The 24717-nt window shown below is 46.6% G+C and overlaps 1 protein-coding gene across 1 annotated transcript in view; it reads right to left on the reverse strand.

The window, feature by feature from the left end:
* The window catches only part of SLIT3 (slit guidance ligand 3), a 670365-nt gene that overhangs the window by 216352 nt on the left and 429296 nt on the right, over positions 1–24717 (reverse strand). The window contains exon 5 of the mRNA XM_047784155.1: positions 15908–15979. Coding sequence (XP_047640111.1) covers positions 15908–15979 — 72 coding nt within the window. The remainder of the gene's footprint in view (positions 1–15907; positions 15980–24717) is intronic.

Consider the following 24717-nt stretch of genomic DNA (forward strand, 5'->3'; position numbering starts at 1 on the left):
GTGTGAACACGGAGGATTGCCCCAGGGAAGCTGGACATCCAGATTTTTTTTTTTTTTTGTCTTTCGTCTTTTTTGTTGTTGCTATTTCTTGGGCCGCTCCCGCGGCATATGGAGGTTCCCAGGCTAGGGGTTGAATCGGAGCTGTAGCCACCGGCCTACACCAGAGCCACAGCAACGCGAGATCTGAGCCGCGTCTGCAACCTACACCACAGCTCACGGCAACGCCGGATCATTAACCTACTGAGCAAGGGCAGGGACCGAACCTGCAACCTCATGGTTCCTAGTCAGATTCGTTAACCACTGCGCCACGACGGGAACTCCTGGACATCCAGATTTTTTAAGCAGAAGGTACTGATCTCTGAAACCCCACAAAGAGGAAGTAAAACCTATCTGGAGGTGGGGTTTGGGCCACAGTTTTTGATTTTCATCAAATGCTTCTTTAAGCTTAGGCAGTGCTGTATAGTGGTCACAGGTTCTAGATTTAAACTCGCTGGGTTTCAGTCCTAGCTCGGCCACTGATTATCAGCATGTGACTAAGGGAAATCACCCCCTTCTCTGTACCTCAGGTTTAATTGTGTATAAGCTGATGACAGTAATCACATGTTTGTCATGAAGTTTGTGTTTTTTTTGGTCTTTTTGCCTTTTCCAGGGCTGTTCCCGCGGCATATGGAGATTCCCAGGCTAGGGGTCCAAGCAGAGCTGTAGCCACTAGCCTACGCCAGAGCTACAGCAATGAGGGATCTGAACCAGTCTGCAACCTACACCACAGCTCATGGCAACGCCAGATCCTTAACCCACTGAGCAAGGCCAGGGATCAAACCTGAAACCTCATGGTTCCCAGTCGGATTCATTAACCACTGCACCACGATGGGAACTCCCGTCATGAGGATTAAATAAGATAACAGGTAGGAATTAATAAAACAGCATCTGGCACATGGTCAAGGCTCTATGAGAACTTATAACCTGCTAAGAAGAATGAGTGTGTGAAGCCTACTGATCCTTTCTTGAGAGAACCTCTGTTTATTCTGGGCATGGGGGTTGAGGTTGGGGGGTTGACAGGAGTATTTCAGGTAAGTATGGGCTTTAGAGGGATCTCAGAACAAATACCTTATCCCAGAGCCCAAGAAATGGTATTGCCACTAAAAGCAGAAAAAGAAGTGGAAACTTCCACAGTAAAATGCTAATTAGCTATAAAATTTCAGAACTGCTTTTGGACTATGCATCATGTAAACCAAGCCTTACTCACTGGGTACTTATTTGTCTGACTAGGTAGTTTTCCTGGCAAACAGAGTACCTGGAAGGTATGGGCATTCAGAAGTAATTTAGGTTTGCACATAGTGCCTAGGGACCTTTATAGAGAGAGCTTTAAAGGAGGGTAATGGCAAATAATAGTTGTCTTTTTAAATGGACACATTGTAACACATTGTCCATTTACAGAGCTGAAGGCTTGTGGCAGGCAACCAAGTGCTTTTACCCAGGCAGGCTGGCTCTGTGCAGGTGGATTTGTCAGTTTCTGGACAAGGCAGGCCTCTGAAACAGCAGCTCCTATAAAAGAGGGCACCCACCACCTCCAGAGTCAAGGCTGTCTCAGATTCCTGCTGTCTCACCATCCTGCACCCTGCACAAAAGACTTCTTTTTTATTTTTTATTTTTTTTCTCCAATGTACAGTATGGGGACCAAGTGACACTTACATGTATACATTTTTTTTCCCACCCTTTGTTCTGTTGCGATATAAGTATCTAGACATAGTTCTCAATGCTACTCAGCAGGATCTCCACAAAAGACTTCTTGATTTACCCAGCAAATAATTTTTGAGCCCTGTGGCTGACCTGGTCTACCCCTCTGTGTCTCTAAGAACTCCCCTTCCTGAACTAGCCATTTCCTTGAGATGCAATGCAGTCAATCTGGAGCAGCAAGCAGAAGGCCAGATGGCGCAGGAATGCTGGTTGAACTCACCACTGCCCCAGAGATCCTTGACTAGCAAGGGTGTCTGAAGGATTTCAAAGGCCCTCAGTCCCATTCCAGAAAATATCTCCCAGCCAACGTCCCAGTCCCACTTCCTCTCTTCTTTTTCTCTAAAGGTGAGCCCAGCCCAGACCATGACCTTGGTATTCAGCTTCCAGGCACCAAGATCTGGTGTCCTTCAGATGCCTCTTCTCTGCTACTCCCCACTGGGCCCTGGCTTCTTGATTCTGCTGCTGAGTTCTTCTCAATGACAAATGTCACTCCTCCCCGATGGAAAGTGGTCTCAAAGAATCATTATACTAGACAATCTGAACTGACCTGAAAGATTGTCTAGTTCCAGTGATTGTTTTTTTTTTTTTGAAGCCTTTAAAAAAAAATAGGACTCTTTATTACACAAAATCTCATGTGGAACCTTAAGGTCTAAAAGAGACAATTTAAAACTGTGGCATCATGGAAAAGCCACTTTTTATTTATGGGATGTTGGGGGACTAGAATTTCTCAGAACCTGCACTGAAATCCACTGATCCCATGTCATTGACTTATTATAACAAATGCAGAAACTGAGACCAAGAGGCTAAGTGGCAGCCCGAGGGTAGGGTTAGTGTTGATTTACCACAAATCACCATGAACTGAGAGGTTTACAACAAACCACATGGATGTGTTTTCTTAGCATACCGGAGATCAGAAGTTCTAGATCAGTTTCTATGGGCTAAGGACAAGGCTGTGTTCCTTCTGGGGACTTTGAGGGAGCTTCCTCTAGGACAACTGGATACCCATTCCCTGAACCACATGGTCTTCTTTCTTATAAAGATCCTTCTGATTATGCTAGGTCTGCTGGAATAATCCAGGATAACCTATCCATCTCTAGATCTTTAATCACATTGGCAAAGTCCCTTCTGTATGTAGGGCACATGGTCATGTATTTTGGGAAATAGGATGTGCACACCTTTGGGGGCAGATGTGATTCAGCCTATCTCAAATAGACAGCGCTGAATAACAGAGCTGTGATCAAACCCAGAATTCCTGGGCTCTTTCGGTACTTTCTGAGTCTTACTGGGGACGGAGGGATGGAACAGGGTGAGGAAAGTATACCTTCTTCTTGTCTCACCTATTTTGTACCTGGGCTATTATAAGCTATAAACCAGAACAGGGCAGCCCCACTGGAAAAAAGAAGAGAAGGTGTGATGAATTTAATATTTTTAGAGTTAGGGTCACCTGGGAGCAGAATATCATAAACACAGCTTTTTTTCTTTGGGTATATACTGTCTAGGAATGGAAGATTCAGTCTATTAGATGTAATAATCTGACCCAAATTAATTCTCAGAGATGGAACAAATGTTACAATAATAACATTTATTACTAATCTTCATAACAACACCATGATGAGAGTAATATTATTTCCACTTAACATATGGGGAAAGCTAAGAAAGACTCACCGAATGTGCTTAGGCTCACACAGGTGGTAAAAATCAGGAAACCTGATTCAGGAACCTCAATACTTATGCATCATCTAAACATCCTCAAAGTTCATACACTTTACATATAACTCCAGGACCGGGTAGGTTCTTTGAACCTTAGGTCTTCTCTGAAGGAGAAGAAATTCCTTCGACCCTACGCAGGCTAGGAGTGGGAAAGCTGGGGCTGAACCTGGCTTTCTTGCTGATTTACTCTATGGTACTCAAACTTGCAAGGTGTTCCTTACCCTCTCTCAAAGAAGGAGAAAAGAAGATTCAGGCTGTTAGAGTCTGAGAAATTGAATAGATATAAGCTATCGTGAAGGGCTATGAAAAGACGGCAGGATTTACCTGTACATTTAAAAGCTCGCCCTTCAGGCCTTGGCGGACTTAGAGGAAGGGATGAATGCGTGCAGCAAGGGCATTTTTAGGGCAGTGAAAAGCTTTTTTATGTTATTACAACAGTGGATATGCCTCATTATACATTTGCCAAAACCCAAAGAGTGAATCTGAATGCAAACAATGGGTCTTAGTTACAATGTATCAATATTGGTTTAGCGGTGGTAACAAACGTACCACATTAACACAAGATGCTTGTCATAGGAGAAACAGGTGGGGGGGACGGGGGCATACAGGAACACTATACTTTCCGCTCAATTCTTCCATAAACCTAAAACTGCTCTTAAAAAATAAGTCTATTATTAAAAAAAAAAACAAAAAAAACCACAAAAACCTCACACTTTCAGACAATCCTGATGGTCTTCTCAGAAATACTTCCCCAATGGTGACCATCACAGCCAGCTCCTGTCTGGGGTCTTGGCTGGTGCTGGAAGCCAGAGATGCTCTTCCAACATTCCCTACTGATTATTCCTGCTGTTTCCCACAAGCGGTCACTCTGCTGATCAGATCTCAGAGCTTTTCCTAGTGAACCATGCTTGAGACTCCAGACTCCATCCCAGCCTTGCTGACGACTAGCTTTGTTGCCTTGGTGTTCCTGAGGTTCTTTGAGCCTCAACTTCCCCATCAATGTCTAGAGGCTAATAAAATTTTCTCTCATGATCTGGTAGGGCTGTTGTAGTTTTCTTTTAAATTTTATTGAAATACAATCGGTTTACAATGTTGTATTAACTTATGCTGTACAACAAAGTGACTCAGTTACACTTACATACACATATCTTTGCCATTAGGGTTTACTATAGGATATTGAATATAGTTCTCTGTGCCATAGAGTAGGACCTGTTGTTTATCCATCCTATATATACTGGTTTTCATTGGCTAATCCCAAACTCCCAGTCTATCCCCCCCCACCCCCTCCCCCTTGGCGACCACAAGTCTGTTCTCTATGTCTGTGAATCTGTTTTTGTCTGTGAGTCTGTTTTTGTTCTGTAAATGTTATTTGTGTTGTATTTTAGATTCCACATACAAGTGGTCTCATATATTTTTCCTCCTCTTTCTGCCTTCACTTAGCATGATAATTTCTAGGTCCATCCCTGTTGCTGCAAAGGACATTATTTCATTCTCTTTTATGGCTCAGTAGTATTCCATATACCATATCTTCTTAATCCATTCATCCATCAGTGGACATTTAGGTTGTTTCCATGTCTTAAAAAAAAAGCACTTTATTAAAATATAGCTGATTAACATTTGTGTCAATTTCAGCTGTACAGAAAAGTGAGCCATTTATACATTGATATACATTCTTTTTCTCATATTATCTTGCGTCCTGTTCTATCACAAGAGATTTGGATAGATACTGTACTATAGAGTGGGATCTCACTGCTTATCCATTCTAAATGGAATTGTCTGCATCTACTAACCCCAAACTCCCAGTCCATCCCACTCCCTCCCTCTCCCCCTGGCAAACACAATGCTCTCCATGTCCATGAGTCTGTTTCTGTTCTGTAGATAGCTTCAGAATATAGGAGAGTTCCTAAATTTCTTTTCTTTTCTTTTCTTTCTTTTTTTTTTTTTTTGGCTTTTTACCATCTCTTGGGCCGCTCCTGCAGCATATGGAGGTTCCCAGGCTAGGGGTCGAATCAGAGCTGTAGCCACCGGCCTACGCCAGAGCCACAGCAACGCAGGATCCGGTCTGTGACCTACATCACAGCTCATGGCAATGCCGGATCCTTAACCCACTGAGCAAGGCCAGGGACGGAACCCGCAACCTCATGATTCCTAGTTGGATTCGTTAACCACTGCGCCATGATGGGAACTCCAAAGAGTTCCTAAATTTCTTTGAGCTTCAACTTCCCCATCTATATCTAGAGGCTAATAAAAATTTTCCCTACTGGTTTGGCAGGGCTGTTGTGTTAATTAAATAAGATAATACCCATGAAGGCTTTGGGCAAACCATGAAGAAGTATTATTCGTCCCTTTAAGGCACATATTTCTCTATTTTACTCCTCACTGGGCTTTTTTCCAGTTTTATAGATTAGGAGACTGAGGCTCAGAAAGGTAAGTAACTTGCCCAAAGTCACATAAGTCATAAGTGGCAAATCCGGAATTAAAGAAGAAAAAATCCAGTCTGACTCTAAAACTCATACTTTTAATCACTATACTACTTTGATGCCAGTGAGATAAGGAGTCAGGACCTCAATAGCTACTCGAGTCTCAACGTGTGATCTCCTCTTTTCTTAAGACACTTTCATTTCTCCCTGGATTTACGAATCTCCAGGCAAAAGCTCAGGCCAACAGCGAACATCTCATAAGACCGCTAAGGCCAACTCAGAGGCGCCTGGAATCACTGTGCCTTCTTGCCAGCACACAGGGAAGATGGGTTCTAATTCACATGCCTGCTGCAATCCCTGGTTGGCTGGGCATTTAGTGCTCAGAGGGGTTAAATATCTGGGATGAGTTTAAAAAAAAATGGTGTTTGCCTGTAAATAAAAATGTCCCAGAGAGTACATTTTAGCGCTGGGGCCAGAAAAAATGGTCTTCGTTATCCTGCAAAAATGTGAAGGCTTCCCTGGACGGGTTCTTGAAGCTTTGCTTTGATTTTCCTTTGCTCCCAGATATAATCCTGCTCTTTCATTCAGGGTTTTAGCAGTTCCCTAAGGGCTGGATTCTCTTTGTTCTGAAGGTCACCCATTGATTCCTTGTTTATTGAGCATCTACTGTGAACCAGGAAGAAAACTAACTCTTTCCAAGCAAACAGTGAATAAGGGAGACTCAGCTTCTAGCATAGCTTGCTGGCTGTTGGAGGGGAAAAGACAATCCAGCAGGAAGGTAGAGCTTGAGGTGGGGGCGGTGTTACAGGAAATAGGCAAAGCTCAACAGAGAACCTCTCACGCGATCTATAAAACCGTGTAATCTTGGTCTAGAAGGGATTTGTCACTTTCCAAGTCTAGGCACAACTTTTGGGAAGGGGCCACTTTGCGCTGCCGTATTTCCCCATCTTTTTCACGCTAATGGAGTTCAGCTCACCAGGTTATTTTACTGTTGTTCTCATTTAAGAGGATTTACTTGAATGCATCAACTGCTATTTATTGAGCACTTTTGTTGTAGCCCATGGGGGCAGAGAGGGAGGAGCCCCCTAGCGGGGTATTTATCATATTATGCACATTCTTGGTGTATCTGTTTGCCTCCCTGTGATGCAATGTCTCGGAAGTAGGGAATGTGTTTATTCATCTTTTTCCTTCCAGGACTTGCTTTGCGCCTGGTGAGGGTAAGGGCTCCACGGCCATTTGTGGAAGGAAGAATAGAAAAATGGAAGGGTGGAAAGAAAGAAGGAAGGCAGGGAGGAAGAAAGGGAAGGGGAAGAAGGAGGGGGGAAGGAGGAGGGGGAAGGACGGAAAGAGAGAGGAAGGAGGGAAGGAGGTGGGGAGGGCAGGAAGGGAAAGAAAGGAGTGATGGAGGAGGAAGGAGGGGAGGGGAAGAAGAGGGGGAAGAGAAGGAGGGAAGAAGGCAGAAGGAAATGGAGGAAGAGGGTGCAGGCAGGTAAGCTGCCATGACCCCTTTCTCGAGACAGCTTCCTTTGGGGGGCACTGAGCATACTGGGGCACAGTCCTACATCCTCCAGCAGCACCTCTGACATGCTCAGCCAGGAACGCAAAGAAGGACCGGCTAGAAAACCTGCTGCACCTCAGGAAGGTGAGGCATCCGTCTCTGTTTGCCTCTTGCAGGTGAGCAGATTTCCCCAAATCCCCCTTCCAAGACTCAGCACCACTTTCACGTCTGGAGGCAGGTGGCGGGCCCTCAGTCCCGTCAGCCCCCAGGGCCGGCTGGCTCTCTCCTGCAGGTCTCCGCAGTCTGCTGCTGCCACATTAGGGCCACTCCGCCTGCTTGATTCAGGGCCAGGTGTTTTCAACAACTGTATGGCTCCTCACAGGCTACCCTGACTTTGGTCTCCCCTCGGCAATCCACCCTCCCCACCGATGCTGGAGCTGCCTTTCCAAAATGAAAATCTGATCACACCACTCCCCTCCTAGAAGCTCTCCGGTGGATCCCCATTGCCCTATGGATCAGGCATTCAAGCTTGTCTCAGACCCATAGTCCCCCACGCCCCCTTCTCACCTCACTAACCCCACCAACCTCATCTCTCTTCACTGTTCCTCCTGCTCTCTGTGCGCTAGCCATGCGTCTCCAACAAGCCATGTGTCTCTCATACACTTCCGTCCCTTTCCACAAGTTAGTGATTTTTCACACACTTTTTCATCTGCCTGGAATGCCCTTCTCCTGGGTGAACTCCTATTCATCCTTCAAGACCCAACTCGGAGTTCCTGTTGTGGCTCAGTGGTAGTGAGTCTGATCCCTGGCCTCACACAGTGGGTTAAGGATCCGGTGTCGCCATGAGCTGTGGCGTAGGTCACAGACGCAGTTTGGATCCCGTGTTGCTGTGGCTGTGGCACAGGCCAAGAGCTGCAGCTCTGATTTGACCCCTAACTTGGGAACCTCCATATGCCCCAAGTCCCAATTCATGTCACTTCCTGAATGAAGCCAGAATCACGCCTGTCTCTCTGGGCTTGCCCACATCTTTGTCCCTAGCACCAACGAATCCTGGCCCCCATCCTGCAACCACTGAGTCTGTCCTCTCACTACACTGTGAGTTCTTCAAGGGCAAAGACAGTCTCATTCTTGCTACAATATTATTTTCATATTAACCATTGTAACAATTGGGTATGATTTCTTGTATATAATAGGCCAACCGCAAATACTAGAAACACGAAAGAACAAAACCATTCATTGGGTGGATTTTGAGTGAACCTTATTCTCTGCTCTGAGCTGTTTGGGCCCCAGGGATTCCACAGTGATTGAGACAGGCAGGATCTCAGTGTACACGCGATCATGCTGTGACATCCAGAGGCAGAGTGACAAATAGATGAACAAGAGCATCTCAGAGGGTGATGAGGGCTCCAAAGAAATATAACTAGGCAGTGGGATAGAGAAGAAGGGCAGTGGGGCTGCTTTGGGTGGGGGGTTGGGGGTGTCAAGGAAGAAGGCCACTTGGAGGAGGAGGCAATGCTTGAGCTGAGACCTGAAAGATCAGAAAGAGCCGCTATGGGAGGTCTGAGGGCTCAGCATCGCACACAAAGAGAGCGGCAGGTGCAAAGGCCCGGAGGCAGGAAGGAGCTTGGGGTGTCCAGGGATGGACCAGAGAATAGGATGCAGGTGATGTGTGAGAGAGGACCCGGGTTCTTTAGAGGAGCATGAACTCCATTCCAAGTGTAGACGCTGAGATGAGCCGACAGAGATGCCACCAACCATGGGGTGCTTCGTGGCCCTCCCCCTACCCCCCCCAACAAGATCACCACCTGCTCACTGGAGCCGAGACAGCCCTCATTAATCTCAGGAAGCGGGAGGGCCGATTCGGGCAGTGCGGCACCTCGGACTAACTAGAAACACAAAGGCTGCCTGCCCCGCTTTGTTTTGAAACCGTCAATTCCAAATTCTGCAGGCTGGCAGAGACAGGGGTTATTGATTTTCCCTTCTGGAATGCATGTCCTACAGAGTCCTCGCAAATAGAAACTGAAAAACAGAGGAAAACATAACTGCTGAGAGAGAGAGAGCAAGGGGACATTTTTTTTTTTTTTTAAAAAAACCAATCCATACGGGTCTGTCTTTTTCTTAGGATGCTTTGTTGGATGGTGGCTTGTCATGTCTCTTTTTTTCCAATTCATCCTCACCCCCCACCCCCCACCCCCGCCCCCAACCTCTATGTCTGACAAGCCTCTCTCTCTCCTTCTGTCTTTTTCTCTCTGTGTCTTGGCCCAGACCTTCGCCTGGCCCTTGCAGAGGGGAGGCAGGGAAGACCGTCAAGTCTCAGGTTGGTCTATCTACAAGTCAGGCTACCTGGGGTCGCCCTCCTCCAGAGCCATCTGTCCATCTAACTGGCTCTCGTTAAATATAGAATCTCTCCCCGTCCCAGACAGGCAGCGGAAAGAGGGCCACCCATAAACGCAGCCTTTTGCAATTGTATAGTGTGGTATGCCCAGCTAATTGCATTCTCTCTTTTCTCTGGAGAAGGAGGAAGCGATTGGGCGCTCTCTTCAGCTGCCCTGGTGTGTGTATGGGGGGGGGGGGCAGGGCACAAAGGCCATTCAGCACCCCTGTTACACCAGTGGCACCTCCTTCGCACAGGGTTCAAACACTTCCCGGGGCCCTTTGCTTGCATGCCTGCCTACTGGCCTCCCTGAATCAGGCCTCCGCTTGCCAGCAGCCTCCTGAGTTGCTTCTTCCTTCTTCCTTTTGCTAGCATGGCCGAGTGGGGAGCAATCTGGGCAGACAGAAATCTCTACGGATTGAGTCCAAAAGACGGTTGAGTGAGTACTTAAGGGCAGGTGAAGTGCGGAAGCCTAGACCCAGTGGTGTCTGTTGACTTTTACTGAATTATACACACTGATGGACACTTAATTTTGTACCTGGACAAGGGAGGTATCGCAGAATGTCAGAACAAGCAAAGAAAATCGATGTCAAAACTACAAGATCACGAATCTATGTCACAAGTACAAAATTATAAATCTATGTCAAAACTGCAAAATGATCAATCAAAAATAGCCAATCTTTGGTTTTCTCCTCTCTGTGAAGCATATGGTATCACAAAGAGTCCCAACCATCATCTCTTAGCCTGATGTCCCGATAATTTATCAGCCACGCCTATCTTACTTAAGAACTAGTAGAAGAGGGTTATATTCTTTCTGAGCTCACATGAAGCAATGGAAAAGGCTGGAGGGCTGGCAGGTGGTTCTCCAACAGACCCGTGACAGGGATGTACCTTCCTGAGGTTTAAAATTAACTACTCATCACTCACAAGAGAGACCGCTTACACGTGGGTGGCTGAGGTCTGAGTGGAGGAGGGTGTTTGCTTAACAGGTTCTAGACACACTTAACTTCTGCAAAGCGTCTCCTATGTCACATGGACCAACACAGATTTAAATGCACCACTTGAATCATCAACCTCTACCGAGTTGCTTCCCTACTTGAACTTCCTCCTCAACTCCGGTCCTATGTCTCCAAGTACCCACACTTCATTTTCTCCTAAGGCTCTCAGATTATTTAGTTTGACCTCCTCCTAGTCAAACCAGAAATGGAGCTGTGGCCACAGACGGAAGTCCTTGAACCAGCAGGAAGGGGACAGGGTGTTGGGGTCACCAATCTCCCAACACATGGAAGATGCTCCATCTACACTGTCCACGCAAGACCGGATACGACCTTGCCCTCAAATCACCATCTTCCAGCCTGGCTTCCCCTCGATCTCTCAGACTCTGTGCCGTGTGAGCTCGGAGAAGGCAGAGCTCACAGAGCTACATATCTCACTTCCTGCGTTTTCCCCCAGAACTGGCATTTGGTAGGAGCTCAAAAAGCATTTTGAGGGCTGCGTGGATGAATGAATGACTGTGAGACTCTACCATCGTTCTCTGTGTCGCCTAATATGAAACTCATAATTTCCCCCTTCTCTGGCCCAGCCTCTAGTAACTTGCTAATTGCCCGGTTCCATTGCCTAGGTCTCCACTTGTATCTTACTGTGGACTCCTCCTCTTACTCCCGACCAAGAGCTGATCCTTCGTGGCGGACAAGAGCCTCCCCGCCACCCGTCCTGTCCCTCCCCCCCGCCTTCTTCCACTTTCTCCTGTCCTAGGTTCTTCTTCCAGAATCATTTTTTTAAAAATTAGAGCCTGTCCTAGAAAGTCTTTATATCAGTTATCCCTTCTATTACAAAACAAAAGTCTTTCCTTTGTTCTTTTCTCACAAATCTGCCCCACTCTTTAAATTTTTTTAATTTATTGAAATACAGTTGCTTTACAATGTTATGTTATTTCTGCTGTATGACCAAGTGATTCAGATATATATATATATATATTTATATATTCTTTTTCATCATGGTTTATCACAGGATACTGAATATAGTTCCCTATGCTCTACAGTAGGACTTTGTTCTTTATCCATCCTCTAGATGATATTTCCACCTACTAACCCCAACCTCCCAATACTTCCCTCCCCCATCCTCTCCCCCTTGGCAACCAGCAGTGTGTTCTCTATGTCTGTGAGTCTATTTCTATTTTGTAGATAGGTTCACTTGTGCCATATTTTCATTCCCCATGTAAGTGATGCTTTACAGTATTTGTCTTTCTCTTTCTGACTTGCTTTGCTTAGAATAATAATCTCTAGGTCCATCCATGTAGCTTTGAATGGCATTATTTCAAGAGAATAAATGTTTTCATCATGACCTTTGCCAGCTTGGAAACTATCCACCTTCTCAGTACCTACATCCAAAATCCACACTCCTTGGAGTTCCCGTCATAGCTCTGCGGAAATGAATCTGATTAGTATCCATGAAGATGCAGGTTTGATCCCTGGCCTCGCTCAGTGGGTTAAGGATCCGGTGTTACCATGAGCTGTGGTGTAGGTCACAGACACGGCTTGGATCCTGTGTTGCTGTGGCTGTGGCATAGACCAGTGGCTACAGCTCCTCTTCAACCCCTAGCCTGGGAACCTCCATATGCTGCAGGTGCAGCCCTAAAAATATATATATATATATAAAAATAAATAAACAAATAAAATAAATAAAATCCATACTCCTTGCAGGTGAGGCTCGCTGCCACCAGACCTCCACCTCCCTCTCTTTCCAACCTGATCACCTGCTCCTCAGAACCCCCTCAACTCTGATGAGATGGCCCTTCAAACACACCGTGTACAGGTTTGGCTCCACACGAGGCACACACTCTTTGTCTGTTCACGCTGTGAAATCCAATCATCATTCCAGGTTGCAGGGAAAGTCTTTACAATGGTAACAACAACAAAGGAAGACAGCAGTAACAGTAGCTAGAACTTTCTAAGTACCTTCCAAGTGCCAAGCAGAGTACTGAGTTATTCACATGCATTATTTTACTAATCTTCACTAAACCCCTGGGTTTGAAGGAGGATGCATACAATTCTTTTTTTTTTCTTTTTTCTTTTTTTGTCTTTTTTAGGGCTACACTGCAGCATATGGAGGTTCCCAGGCTAGGGGTTGAAGAGGAGCTGTAGCCACTGGCCTATGCCACAGCCACAGCAAAGCAGGATGTTAGCTGCGTGTGCGACCTACACCACAGCTCATGGCAACGCTGGATCCTTAACTCACGGAGCGAGGCCAGGGATCGCACCTGAGTTCTCATGGAGGCTAGTGGGGTTCTTTAACTGCTGAGCCACGATGGTAACTCCAGGATAAGTACAACTCTTATCCTCCTCTGAGAGTGGAGAAAATCTAGTGTCAAGTACTGTACCCCAGGCCACAGACTCAGCACAAGACCAGATGGGGATCAGACAGAGATCTATGGAAGCTGCCAGAGTTTACGGTTCTACCCTTCGGGCTCCACTGCTTAAAGCGATCGCTCTTCTCTGAGCTCTGAGTCCTGCACGATGCATGGCTGCTCGCTGGCCAACTGTGCTGGGCACTGTTAAACCACTAAACTTTCATCCCCAGGCATGTTTCTTGTCCCCAGTTATATTGGAAGTCTCCCCAGAGCAGGAATTACCCTTCTGGGCCTCAGAGGTTCTGGCCACCAAAACTGTGCTGACTGAGCCGATGAGAACTGTCATCAAGCTCCTTCTGTTGGCTTGGTTAATTTATCCTTGAAGCAGTGAGTTTCTTCCTCTCCTCTCTTTTCCCAGATCCCTGCTGTTCGGGTCCTTGAGTGACACCCATCTGTGTGGCCTGGAAAAGAAGGGCCTGACCTTTCCTGTTCCTGAATTTGCCGACTCTTGACACGTCTCACCCCTGAGTCCTTTGTGAAGTTAACGAGAATACGGGAAAACTACCATGATAAGCTCCCCAAACGCCAGCAACTACTGAGAACCATTGCGAGACTGACTCACTTTCTTGAGAATCAAAAACATAGCTGGGAATTACACAGCCTTCCTTCTCCACCCCTGTGCCCACTAAAAAGTGTCCCTCGCCATCTCCCTTGACAAAGATTAACTCACAAGCTGCTGTGGACCACTGACCTCCAACACGCCCTGAAAGGCATTCAGGGTGGAGATCAGGAGTGAGGCCCTCCGTGCTCCAGGGAAAAGTGGCAGAACGTGGCTTCGGAGAGGTGGCTATTTTTCGGGAGAAGAGGTTCGGAACCCAGTTCTTCCATGTCCTCATATTTAGAAAAGCACTAAAATCATTAATGGTGACCTTTGCTTGTGACTACAAGCCTCTGCCCAAATGTGCGCTTGACTGCATGTACCCCCCTCGCTAAAGTCACATATAACCCTGACCTTCCCCGCTCCCTCTGGACCAGTTTCTCAGAGCTCTCTGAAATGCTGCCTCCTGGGCTATATAGTCCTATTTTCCCCAAATAAAACTTAAAACACATTGTGCCTTTTTAGGTCAACACCGCAATATGTTTTTTGTCATTGTGGTTAACTGGCCCCTTTAAAAGCAGGGTCACAAGATAGCATAGATTTCCCACTTCACGTATGTAAGAAGTTACTTTAGGGTTCAACCATCAAGAAGCTGGTTGACTTTGAGTTAGTTATTGCCCTTCTCTGGTCTTCAGTTTTCTCACCGCTGATTCTGTGGGGTTTTAGAGGATCGGTAAGCTCCCCTCTCGTCTTATCTTTCTGGGATGCTAATCAACACGATCTCTTAGATTTGGTTTATGGGCACCGGCCTGAGTTCCATCTTCCACGGCTTTGTCTGCACCTCCCTGCCCTTTCCTGCTCCTGGGCAAACGCGCCCAGATGAAGCAGTGGGCATCTTGACTGGGAGCCCCTTGCAAAGTCCTCTCTGTCCCCTGCTCCCTTCACCCCGGATGCCTCTGCCTTCTGGTGTGCTTTGCATATTAAACACCTAAAGCTTCCCACTCAGTTCTCAGCCAAGCCAGGGCCGGGAGGGGGATTGGGTGCAGGCAGCCTTTATCGGAAGCCATTGGCAGCTTCCCGGCACCCAAATCCCTGCAGCTCTTAAAGTGAAAAGTAAGAGCATAAGCTTTTTTTTTAAAAAAAAAACTTTGAAGACTTTTCAAGTTGGATGTGAGCCAGGGGTGGCGGCCAGAAACGCCTCCTCTATACCCCCCTCCCGACACATGTTCCGAGCACACGGGCACAGCAATGTGGGTAGGAAATTCAGAAGGCGCACACTCCTCGAGAAGGGAAGAGCCCCAGGAGTTGTCATATGCAGCAAACAGCGGGGTAGGGTTGGGGGGCAGGTAGTAGGAACGACAAAGGTTATTTGGCAAGTCCAAAAAGCGTGGCCGTGGAACCGCTCTGCATCAATTGCAGCAACAGGCAATGGAATCTGCACATGATAAAAACTGTCTGCACATGCGCACGCAAGTGCACGTCACACACTGGGCCGTCTGAAGGATGGAGTCTGGGGACGGCACCCACGTCCGTGTCCTGGCTTGACATTATACTAGAGTTACACGAGATGTTACCCCTGGGAGAAAACTGGGTGAGGGTACAGGACCTGGTCTACTACTTTTGAGACGTCCTGTGAATCAATAATTATTTCAGCATAAACCCTACAAAACTCCCAAGCATCTATTGCAGCAGATCTGCCTGTGTCTCCCCACGACCCTAGGAAATAAGTCCCAAGGCTTCCTCATTAGATTCTATTAAAACCGGCGAGATCCTGACCTCTGTGATCTTCAGCATCATCAAGGCTCCTATTTATTTAACACTTACTGCCTACGAGGTGCTACGTGTTTAAAACATTTTCTCCTTTGCATCCCTACCCCACCAGGCTACTATCCCCATTTTATAGCCGGTAATGACCTTGGCAAAAGCTGAGTGGAGCCCCAGGCCACAGAGCTACTGTGAGGCTGGGCCGTGACTCAGGGCTGGGACCCCCTGTTCGCCCTGGGGGACGAATAACCAGAGAAGAACAGGACTCCATGGAGCTGCCGTGCGTGGCATTCGACGTGTGTTCCCTGGAAACCACGGAAGCGCATCCCGCAATCTCTCAGAGGCGCCCGGACCGAGGCAGCACAAGGCGCGGTGACAACGCCTTCCTGTCCCATCCCTCTCCCCCGCTCGGGCCGGACAGCTGCCTCTGCAGCGAAGCAACAAAAACAGCACTTACAGGTTCTTCACGTCGGCGATGCCTCGGAACGCCTTCCTTGGGATCCCCAGGATCTGGTTTTCGCTCAGATCTCTAAAGGAGAAGAGAAGAGGCACAGGCGTTAAGGACCTGGGCCGGCTTTATCTGCATCTCATTATGATAACAAAACCCCTCGGAGGCTGCCTCTGTGGTCAGGAGTGTTTGGGGGACTGTTTAGTCTCAGGCCCCGGGGCTGCTGCTGGCCTCCGCGCTGTTCCTCTGGTGAAGGCCTTGCTGAAATGGTTACCAGGCGGGGCAGCTCGCCTCCAGGGCGAGCTCTGTGGGTGGTCTCGCACCTCCAGGCCACGAGCCAAGCGCTAGGTTATTTGTTGCACACGCTGCACCCAATTCTCTGTTTTGCCACCTCCCAGAAGATGACCCCTTCCTTGCCCTCCCCCTCGGCGTCCCTCCCCCACCGCAGGGTCAGCACCACTCATTCTCCCATCTCTCGGGGACTCTCTGCCTTTGTCATCTGGGATTGGAAGGCAGCCTGGCCGCCCTGATTTTGTGAAGGGGGATGACCAGCTCTGCTTTTCTAGGGCCCAAGAGAGACCCCTGGGGGCCTCCTGGATTGTCTTAGTGACAGGCATGATGCATTCAAATTGCATTTCCACAGACCCATCCAAAATGGGGGTTCCCCTGCATCTCAGGGAACATGGAGCCGTGCTAAGATGCTGCTCTGAGCAGGGAGGGGAAGGGACAAAGTGTCAGGTCTCGAAGCTGGCCCAAGCCCAAGTCTTGGACCAGCATCCTCTTTAAGAACCCCCAAATCCTCAGTTTCCTTTCTTAAAAGACCCATGATGTTTTCTTTATTTTGTTTTCCGGTTTTTATTTTTCGCTGGACCCAACACACCCACTTGTTTCTATTCGTACCTCTAGCTGGCTTGAGGTCCTTGTCGGTAATCAAGCATATATATGTGTATCAATCATAGCTATAGCTATGTCTGTAAATATATATCTCCATTATTTCCAAAGGAACACAAAACCTTCAGATGTGAAGGTAAAAAATGATCTACCCAGCCACAATCACTGTTACCAATTAGGAGCAATATATATACATTTCACCAATATGAGCTCATGGTATAGAGTCTGTTATAACCTCTTTTTTCAGTTACTATATTGAGAACATCTGTTCATGTCATTAACAGTACACCTATGCCAATATTAAATTTTTTTTACAGTTGATTTACAGTGTTGTGCTAATTTCTGCTGTATAGCAAAGTGACCCAGGCATATATATATGTATACACACACACACACACACACACACACACACACACACACATTCCTTTTCTTCTATTATCTCCCATCATGGTCTATCCTGAGAGATTGGCTATAGTTCCCTGTGCTGTACAGTAAGACCCCATTGCTTATCCCTTCTAAAGGTAACAGTTTGCATCTACTAACCCAAACTCCCAGTCCAGACCATCCCACTCCATCCATAATGCCAATATTTTGGCTATAAGATCCCACACTGTGGCTATAGGATCCCACACTGTTGGGTATTTATTTATTTGCTATCTAAGGCAACACTAGGATGAATTTTCTGGCTCACACATTTTGAGGACTCTTGTTCACGACTTCCTTGGTATAAAGTCCTATAAGGAGAACGCGCTGGGTCGCAGGGTAAACACACCTTAAACATCTTTGATTGCCGTGCTGTCCGAGAGACAGATGGACAGACACTCCCATGCTAATTTTCCATGGGCATCTAATCACAAGCTATAGATGACTCCAAATATATTTGGAAAGAGAGGTCAGACAACCAACCTCTACTAAAACCTGGGCCCTCCACGTTACCATTTTGCCAGGGAGCAGGAGGAAAAACAGGAATCAGAAGAGAGGCATCCATTTCTCTGCTCTCACTGCTGAGTTGGGCGGCCACACTCTGAATGGCTGGCCAAGACCTGAGAAACGTGGGGGTTGTCTGGGGCCCCAAAGCAAGACTCCGAATTGGGGTCGGGTGCAGAGATGAACACAGAGACATTCTGGGGCTGAAAATCAGGGTGCTCTCCATCTCCAATCCAGTTTCCTCTGCTTGCAACTGATATAAGTAAATTCAGATGCAGTGACCCCGTTGCAGGCTCCCCTGGCCAGGCCTGATTCAATGAGCAGGGCTCCAGCCTGGAGTCGGGGCGCTGAACAAAGCCCATGATGACAGCAGAGGTCAGGCAGTGTCACCAAGGCCACTCCTCTGCTCTCCATCAGCCTCCAGGAGAAGGGGGCCCAGGGCCTGTCATCTGACTAATGCAATTTCCACCAGGCATCTGGGCTGCTGTACCCAAGGCCCCGGCAGCCACAATGGGCCCAGTCTTTTCTGCCAAGTGAAGACTGGTCTCAGACACAGCCAGCCCCTGCCCGCTAGCCTCCTAGGCTTGGCTGCTAGCTCTGGCCGCTCTGCGACACACCTCAGGCCATACCTTTGGCAAATAACTAACGATCAAAATCAGGGGCAGCTGGAGGGAACAGGGGAGCGTTTTAGAAGGATCAGCTCGAAGCACGTTTGGCAGCCCGATGAAGGGGTACATATTCCAATAATGCATTAACCCTTTGGGTTTAAAGCACTCCAGTATACTGATAAATATCAGTTGTGCAAAGGTTCTGGTCTGTAGTACACGGGCTGAAGAGAGCAGAGCCACAATGGAGCTGAAGAATCTGATGGAGTTGCTGGACCATCTCCCACGAAAGCGGTCACACAGACAAAATCCTGCATTTGGATGGGACGGCCACCCGAGTTTCCATTCACTGTGTCCTTGCTGTTAATAGACCCAGTCTGGCCCCTGCTCCCAGGAGCCCCGTTCGAAAGCCCAGGTTTTTCCGCTTTCCCGCGGCGGCTTTCCTCTTGCTGCAACTGAGCAAAACAGTAGATTGTAGGGAATTTATCTGTTCCCCATGACAATCTGCTTGTAAATTTTATTAATTTTATTTTCCATTGAGCCTCTCTTCTCCGGCTAACAATACCGCTGCCATCCATCTGCAGGATTGTATATTGATTTCATAAATACCTCCAGTGGGCTGACAAAGTGACAGCTTTAATGGTGTTACTGATGGGGCGTGGAGGAGGGTTCAGGGCTCGGTGCTTCATTTTCGGTAACTGTCCCTCCACAATTATCTCGGGGGCCTTTGTGAGGGTTCCTAATAGTGTGTTTATCTCAGCGTGAGGCCAGAGCATGGAGCTATTGTCAAGTCCTATCCTTGAGAGAGGCAAGAGCCACCATTTTCGGCTGACACTTAAATAAAAATAACAAAATCTATCCGTAGTGCTCAAGAGTTGAGTTCTGGCCAATTGCTTGTTAGGGGGTTTAGTGCCTCCCTCTTCCTGAGGGAGCATGCTCGAAAGGGGCCAGGGAAAGGGAACTTGCTTTAAAAAACAAAAACCACCTTAAGATGAAAGGTGTTTGGTTGGAGTTGGGTGAGAGAGAGAGAGGTATGCTGGGATTTTCCAGGGAAATAAAGGCAGACGGCTGGTGGGAAAGGCTTTTGGGTTGGGAAGTGGGCTACAGATGGGGATTCCTTTTTAAAAAATTAGGACTCTGCAAGAAAGGAGAACTGCATTAGCTAAAGTGCATTTTCCTGCTTCCGGAAAATGATTAACTGCCTGATTATTCCATCCCCAAACGCCAGACCAAAGAGGACTTATTAAGGAGACAGTAAGTCAAATGGGAGTTGGCAAGAACCGATCTATCCCCCTTCCAGCCAACACCCCTCCCCCTTTTTAATTTACTAAAATGCTTTGGACACAGATTAACTTTCTTCGCAAATTTATTATTGCTTCATCTACCTCAAAACGGGAACTGCAGACGCTTTGATAAATGGATTGAAAGGTTGTCTAGTTCCAGTGGAGCTTTTAACAATGCGTCCCGGGGCTCTCCCTGCAATGTCAGGCATGCTTTGTTCTCCAGCAACAGTGAATGACAGTCCCCACCTTCACCCCACCCCTGCCTCCCCTATTTCAGGCAAGGCAAGAAGCAGGAAAATGCCCTCTTCTTTGCTCTGTTGGGGACAGTGTGCTTGTCCCTGTCACCTTCATGTACCAGGATGTCCTGTCTGTGTTACGTGGCAGTTTACAGGGTGGGGGATTTGCTCTTAGAGGTTCCTCTTGAATTGTTCTGAAGGTATAGAAGGGGGCTTGGAAGCTTCCTGACCTTGGGGCATTCTTGTGTTTGAAGTGGGTGGAACCACTTATTAGCTGTATGATCATGCAAACCACTGAAATGCTCCATGCCTCAGTTTTCCCATCTTTACAGTGGGGCTATGAATTTTGCTGACCTCACAGGTTAAGTGTGAGGATGAAACGAGTGGGTGTGAGTGTACTTTGCATAGCACCTTGGAACCCTGGGGGCATTCAATGAAATGTTGTATTTATTTCTTGGACTTTTCCCCACACTTAGCCTTGGATTTACATTGCTGTAAATCCTTATTATATGCAGGACACATGCCTACAACTCTGCAAAGAATAGAACACACAGGAGTTCCTGCTGTGGTGCAGCAGGTTAAGAATCTGATTGCAGAGGCTTGGAGCGCTGTGGAGGCGAGTGTTCGATTCCTGGCCTGGTGCATTAGGTTAGAGGATCTGGTATTGTTGCAGCTACAGCGTAGGTTGCGGCTGCAGCTCGCATTCAGTCCCTGGCCTGGCAACTTCCACATGCTGTGGGTGTAGCCATGAAAGATAAAAAAAAGAATAGAACACACAAATGTTGCTAATATTCTTTCCATAAAATCTGAGGGAGATTAAAATTTCCCCCATCCACCATCTAGTCAGGAGAACCCATATTTGACTGTAGATTCTTCTGGATAAAACAAGAGAGCTTGATTCAGGAGAAAAGGTCTGTCTTGGTTGGACTCACTCGGAAGCAGATGCTTGGCCAAGTGATGGACTCACAAAGTGCCCCTGAGAGAGACAAGAAAGGGATGGAGGAAGAAGGAAGGAGAGGGGAAGAAATGGCAATTGGGTAAAGTTCTGATACCCAATACCCCAGGAGCTCCTGCCCCTCACCAAGGGATCTGGGTCTCTGGAACCCAGCATCAGACAGTCCTTGGTTAGACCACCCAGGAGGAATTCTGGCTCTACCATAACTCTGCATGAAGTGACTCCAACAAGTCAAGGGCAGATTGCTGAAGAGGTTCCCAGCCAGGACTTTAAGCAGCAAAGTCCAAAGCAGCAGGAGACGTGGGAGCCAAGGTCAGTAAAGGCAACCCAAGGGACCCAAACCAAAGCATTTCCTAAGAAGGTGTCAAGGTCAGTTTTCCTCAATCAGGAAGTGCTCAGAAGATTTTTTAAAAAAGCACTCCTGAAAGATGACACATCCAAGATCAAGGACCACGAGGTCATAGGGTGAAAGCAAATTGAGCAAAGAAAACTGGAGCAACCTAACCCAGTACCTTCTTTGTCTACCTTCCTAAGCCCTTTGCACTGAGACCAATCAAGTGCATTTTTAGAAATATTAAAAAAAAAAAATCCAGCAACTCTTGATTAGCCAAACCTAAAGAGGGGATGATCTAAAAGCATTTATATTTAGAACCTTTATTGGATTTGGGATCAGGGCAGTGGATGGTCATTCTGTTTCTCTTTGGCTTGAGTATGTATTAAAACTACTTTCCGAGAGTTCCTGTTGTGGCTCGGCAGTAACCGCACCCAATTAGTATCCATGAGAATGTGGCTTCCATCCCTGGCTCCGTTTAGTGGGTTAAGAATCTGGCATTGCCGTGAGCTATGGTGTAGGTCTCAGATGTGGCTCGGAGTTAGGGTTAGGGCTAGGATTAGGGTTAGGGTATGTAGGTCCGTAGCTGCAGCTCCGATTTGACCCCTAGCCTGGGAACTTCCATATGCTACAGGTGCAACCCTAAAAAGCAAAAAACAAAACAACAACAATAAAACTATTTTTCAGAGCTGCTGTGGCTGTGGCACAGGTCTGCAGCTACAGCTCTGATTCAACCCCTAGCCCACAAACATGCCACAGATGCAGCTGATAAAAGAAACACACACATACATACACAAACTACTTTCCTAGTTAATCACTGCTGAGTGGGAGGAAACAGCCCATTGAGGCAGCAAGTATCAATCAAAACTCATTTATGGAATTTAAAAAATGACTGGTGGATAATCTATGAATCAAAAATTTCTTGTACTCTCAATGCTACCATCGTATACAAAGCTGAACTTTGCTCCCTGATCCACAACTTCTAATATATGGCAACTGACACATCACTCTACTCTAGGAACCAAAAGGAAAGATATTGTTTTGCTTAGCTTATTTTATACAGCAGGAGAGACTGATATCAGAAAAAAATTATTCCCTGGGGCTTTTTCAATATAGGCTTTCAGAAGGATTTATCTTAAAAGGCAAACCTCTTGTGCAAGCAATTTATCTTTTTTTTTTTTTTTGGCTCTTTAGGGCCACGGCCTCAGCCTATGGAGGTTCCCAGGCTAGGGGTCGAATCAGAGCTGTAGCTGCTGGCCTACATCACAGCCACAGCAATGCCAGATCCGAGCGGAGTCTGCAACTTGCACTATAGCTCACGGCAACGCCGGATCCTTAACCCATTGATCGAGGCCAGGGATTGAACCTATGTCCTAGGATGCTAGTCAGATTCGTTTCTGCTGAGCCACAACAGGAACTTATTAATTGAATAAGTAAGATTCTATGTTTGCAGTTGGGTCACTGTCAAAACCAAATGAACTCCAAACATATATCCCAGGTAAGAAGCCCTGGTGCCTCCAGCTGAGTGTCTGGTCAATGGCATCTTTTGTTTGAGGGAGATTATAATGGAGTTCCCAAATCTTTCCATGAGAGAAATGCCACCTATCTCAGAGATCCAGAGACTCAAAGCATCAATTGGGGGCCACCCTGACCCGGCAAAACAACAAGAGCACAAGAGCAATTTCCCACTGCTCCAGTTGGGTTTCTAATATTTCATTTCACCAAGAGTTGACATTGCCTGCTCCCTTGATGTGAAAAAGTAACTGAATGAAAGATTTCTTTCTTTTTTATTTTCAAGGTGTAAAGAACTTCATTTAACAAGAAGAAACTTCAGGTAATGAGAAGGTGCACACAAAACCAAGATCAGGAGTTCCCATTGTGGCTCAGCAGAAACAAATCTGACTACTCTCCATGAGGATACAGGCCTCGCTCAGTGGGTTAAGGATCTGGTGTTGCCATGAGCTGTGGTGTAGGTCACAGACGTGGTTCACATCTGGTGTTACTGTGGTTGTGGCGTAGGCCAGTGGCTACAGCTCCAGTTGGACCCCTAGCCTGAGACCCTGCATATGCTGTGTGTTTGTGTGTGTGTGTGTGTGTGTGCCCTAAATAGAAAAAAACAAAACAAAAACAAAAACAAAAAAACCCAAGATCGATTGTTTTCCCATCATATAACATTTCACTGGTTTCAGTTCAAAGGCCTACTATTATTAGGAGTCACCAAAGCAAATATTGTTTTTATTGCAATATCAGCATAACAACACTCAGAGGTAATTCAAATTACCTTTGAATGAAAGATTTCAATAAGAGCGCCTTCCTTTCTGCCTTCTCGAACACCACGCGCATTCGAAAAGTCCTAGTCATAGCATGCCAATGCTTAAAATCGGTGGGTTGAATGTCAGTCCAGATTCTTCACTCAAGCAAAAAATGAACTGAGCCCCTACTAGGAGCTGCCCTACTGAGACACAGAAGTGGCTAGAACCAAGTTTCTGTCTTTCTGGACTGCATCTTATGGACCCCAGATTCAAATGAACAGACTCCTTTATAGACACGAACATAAAATAAACATCTAGACACCTCAAAAGTAAGAGCGGCGGTTTCACTGTGTTTTCTTTTTCAACCATGTATCTAAGTGTGTATCTAATTCACACCCAAGATGCTTCCTTACCACCAATGAAAAGAATGCACAGGTTTGTTTGACTTGAGGTCCAAAATCTTTTTAGTTTTCAGGGGGAAAAAGGGGGGAAGATGCCAGTCTGAGTCACTGGGACTTGCAGGATGCAGATCAGTTTCATCCAGTACTTGGGTTTTGTCTTTCAATTTTTCGAAGGGGACAGATTGATAAAAATTGGGACAGTTGGAAGAGGGTTTTAAGAGCCAGCATGACACAGGACAGCTGTACTCACGGTGGGGCTCACAGGCTACCTGCTCAGAATTTACTGATGGTACTTCACAAAAAAAAAGAAAAAAATTCACATCCTTGATTTTTAAAATAATGTAGATGTGATCAGGGTACGGTGCTATGTTTTGATGTGTTTACTATGTTATTACTTTTCACGGACGTCTTTATCTCTGAGAAATACACACTGTAAGAATTAGGAATGAAATGATCATGTCTGGGGTTTGCTTTGAAACAATATAGAAGAGGGAGCACTGGGTAGCGATGTGGATGCAACAAGACTGGCTGTGAGTTGATACTGACTGGAGCTGAGTGATGGGCACAATGGGGGTTCATTTATGATTACATATGTGTGCTTGACTTTCATACATGGGTGAAATTTCCCATAATAAAAGACATTTAATGCTGATTCCTAGGACCTATCCCAGACCTCCTGGATGAGCTCTGGACACTCTGAAGAAGTTCGAGAACATGGGTAGAAAGACCTGCATAAATGATGAGGTGCCCTGTTCTAGCCGTGGGTCTTTAAGAGCATGGATTCAATTCCCTGAGCCTCAGCTTGTACTGCTGTGACGTTAGGATAAGCATCATACATAATGCCCAAGCAAGTGCTTTCTATATGCTCACACAGTGTATAAATGCAAATCACCATCTTCATTTCATTAGCATGAAGTTAACAAATACAGCATCCTACT

The sequence above is a fragment of the Phacochoerus africanus genome, chromosome 1 (assembly GCF_016906955.1).
Source record: "Phacochoerus africanus isolate WHEZ1 chromosome 1, ROS_Pafr_v1, whole genome shotgun sequence".
Taxonomy (NCBI): domain Eukaryota; kingdom Metazoa; phylum Chordata; class Mammalia; order Artiodactyla; family Suidae; genus Phacochoerus; species Phacochoerus africanus.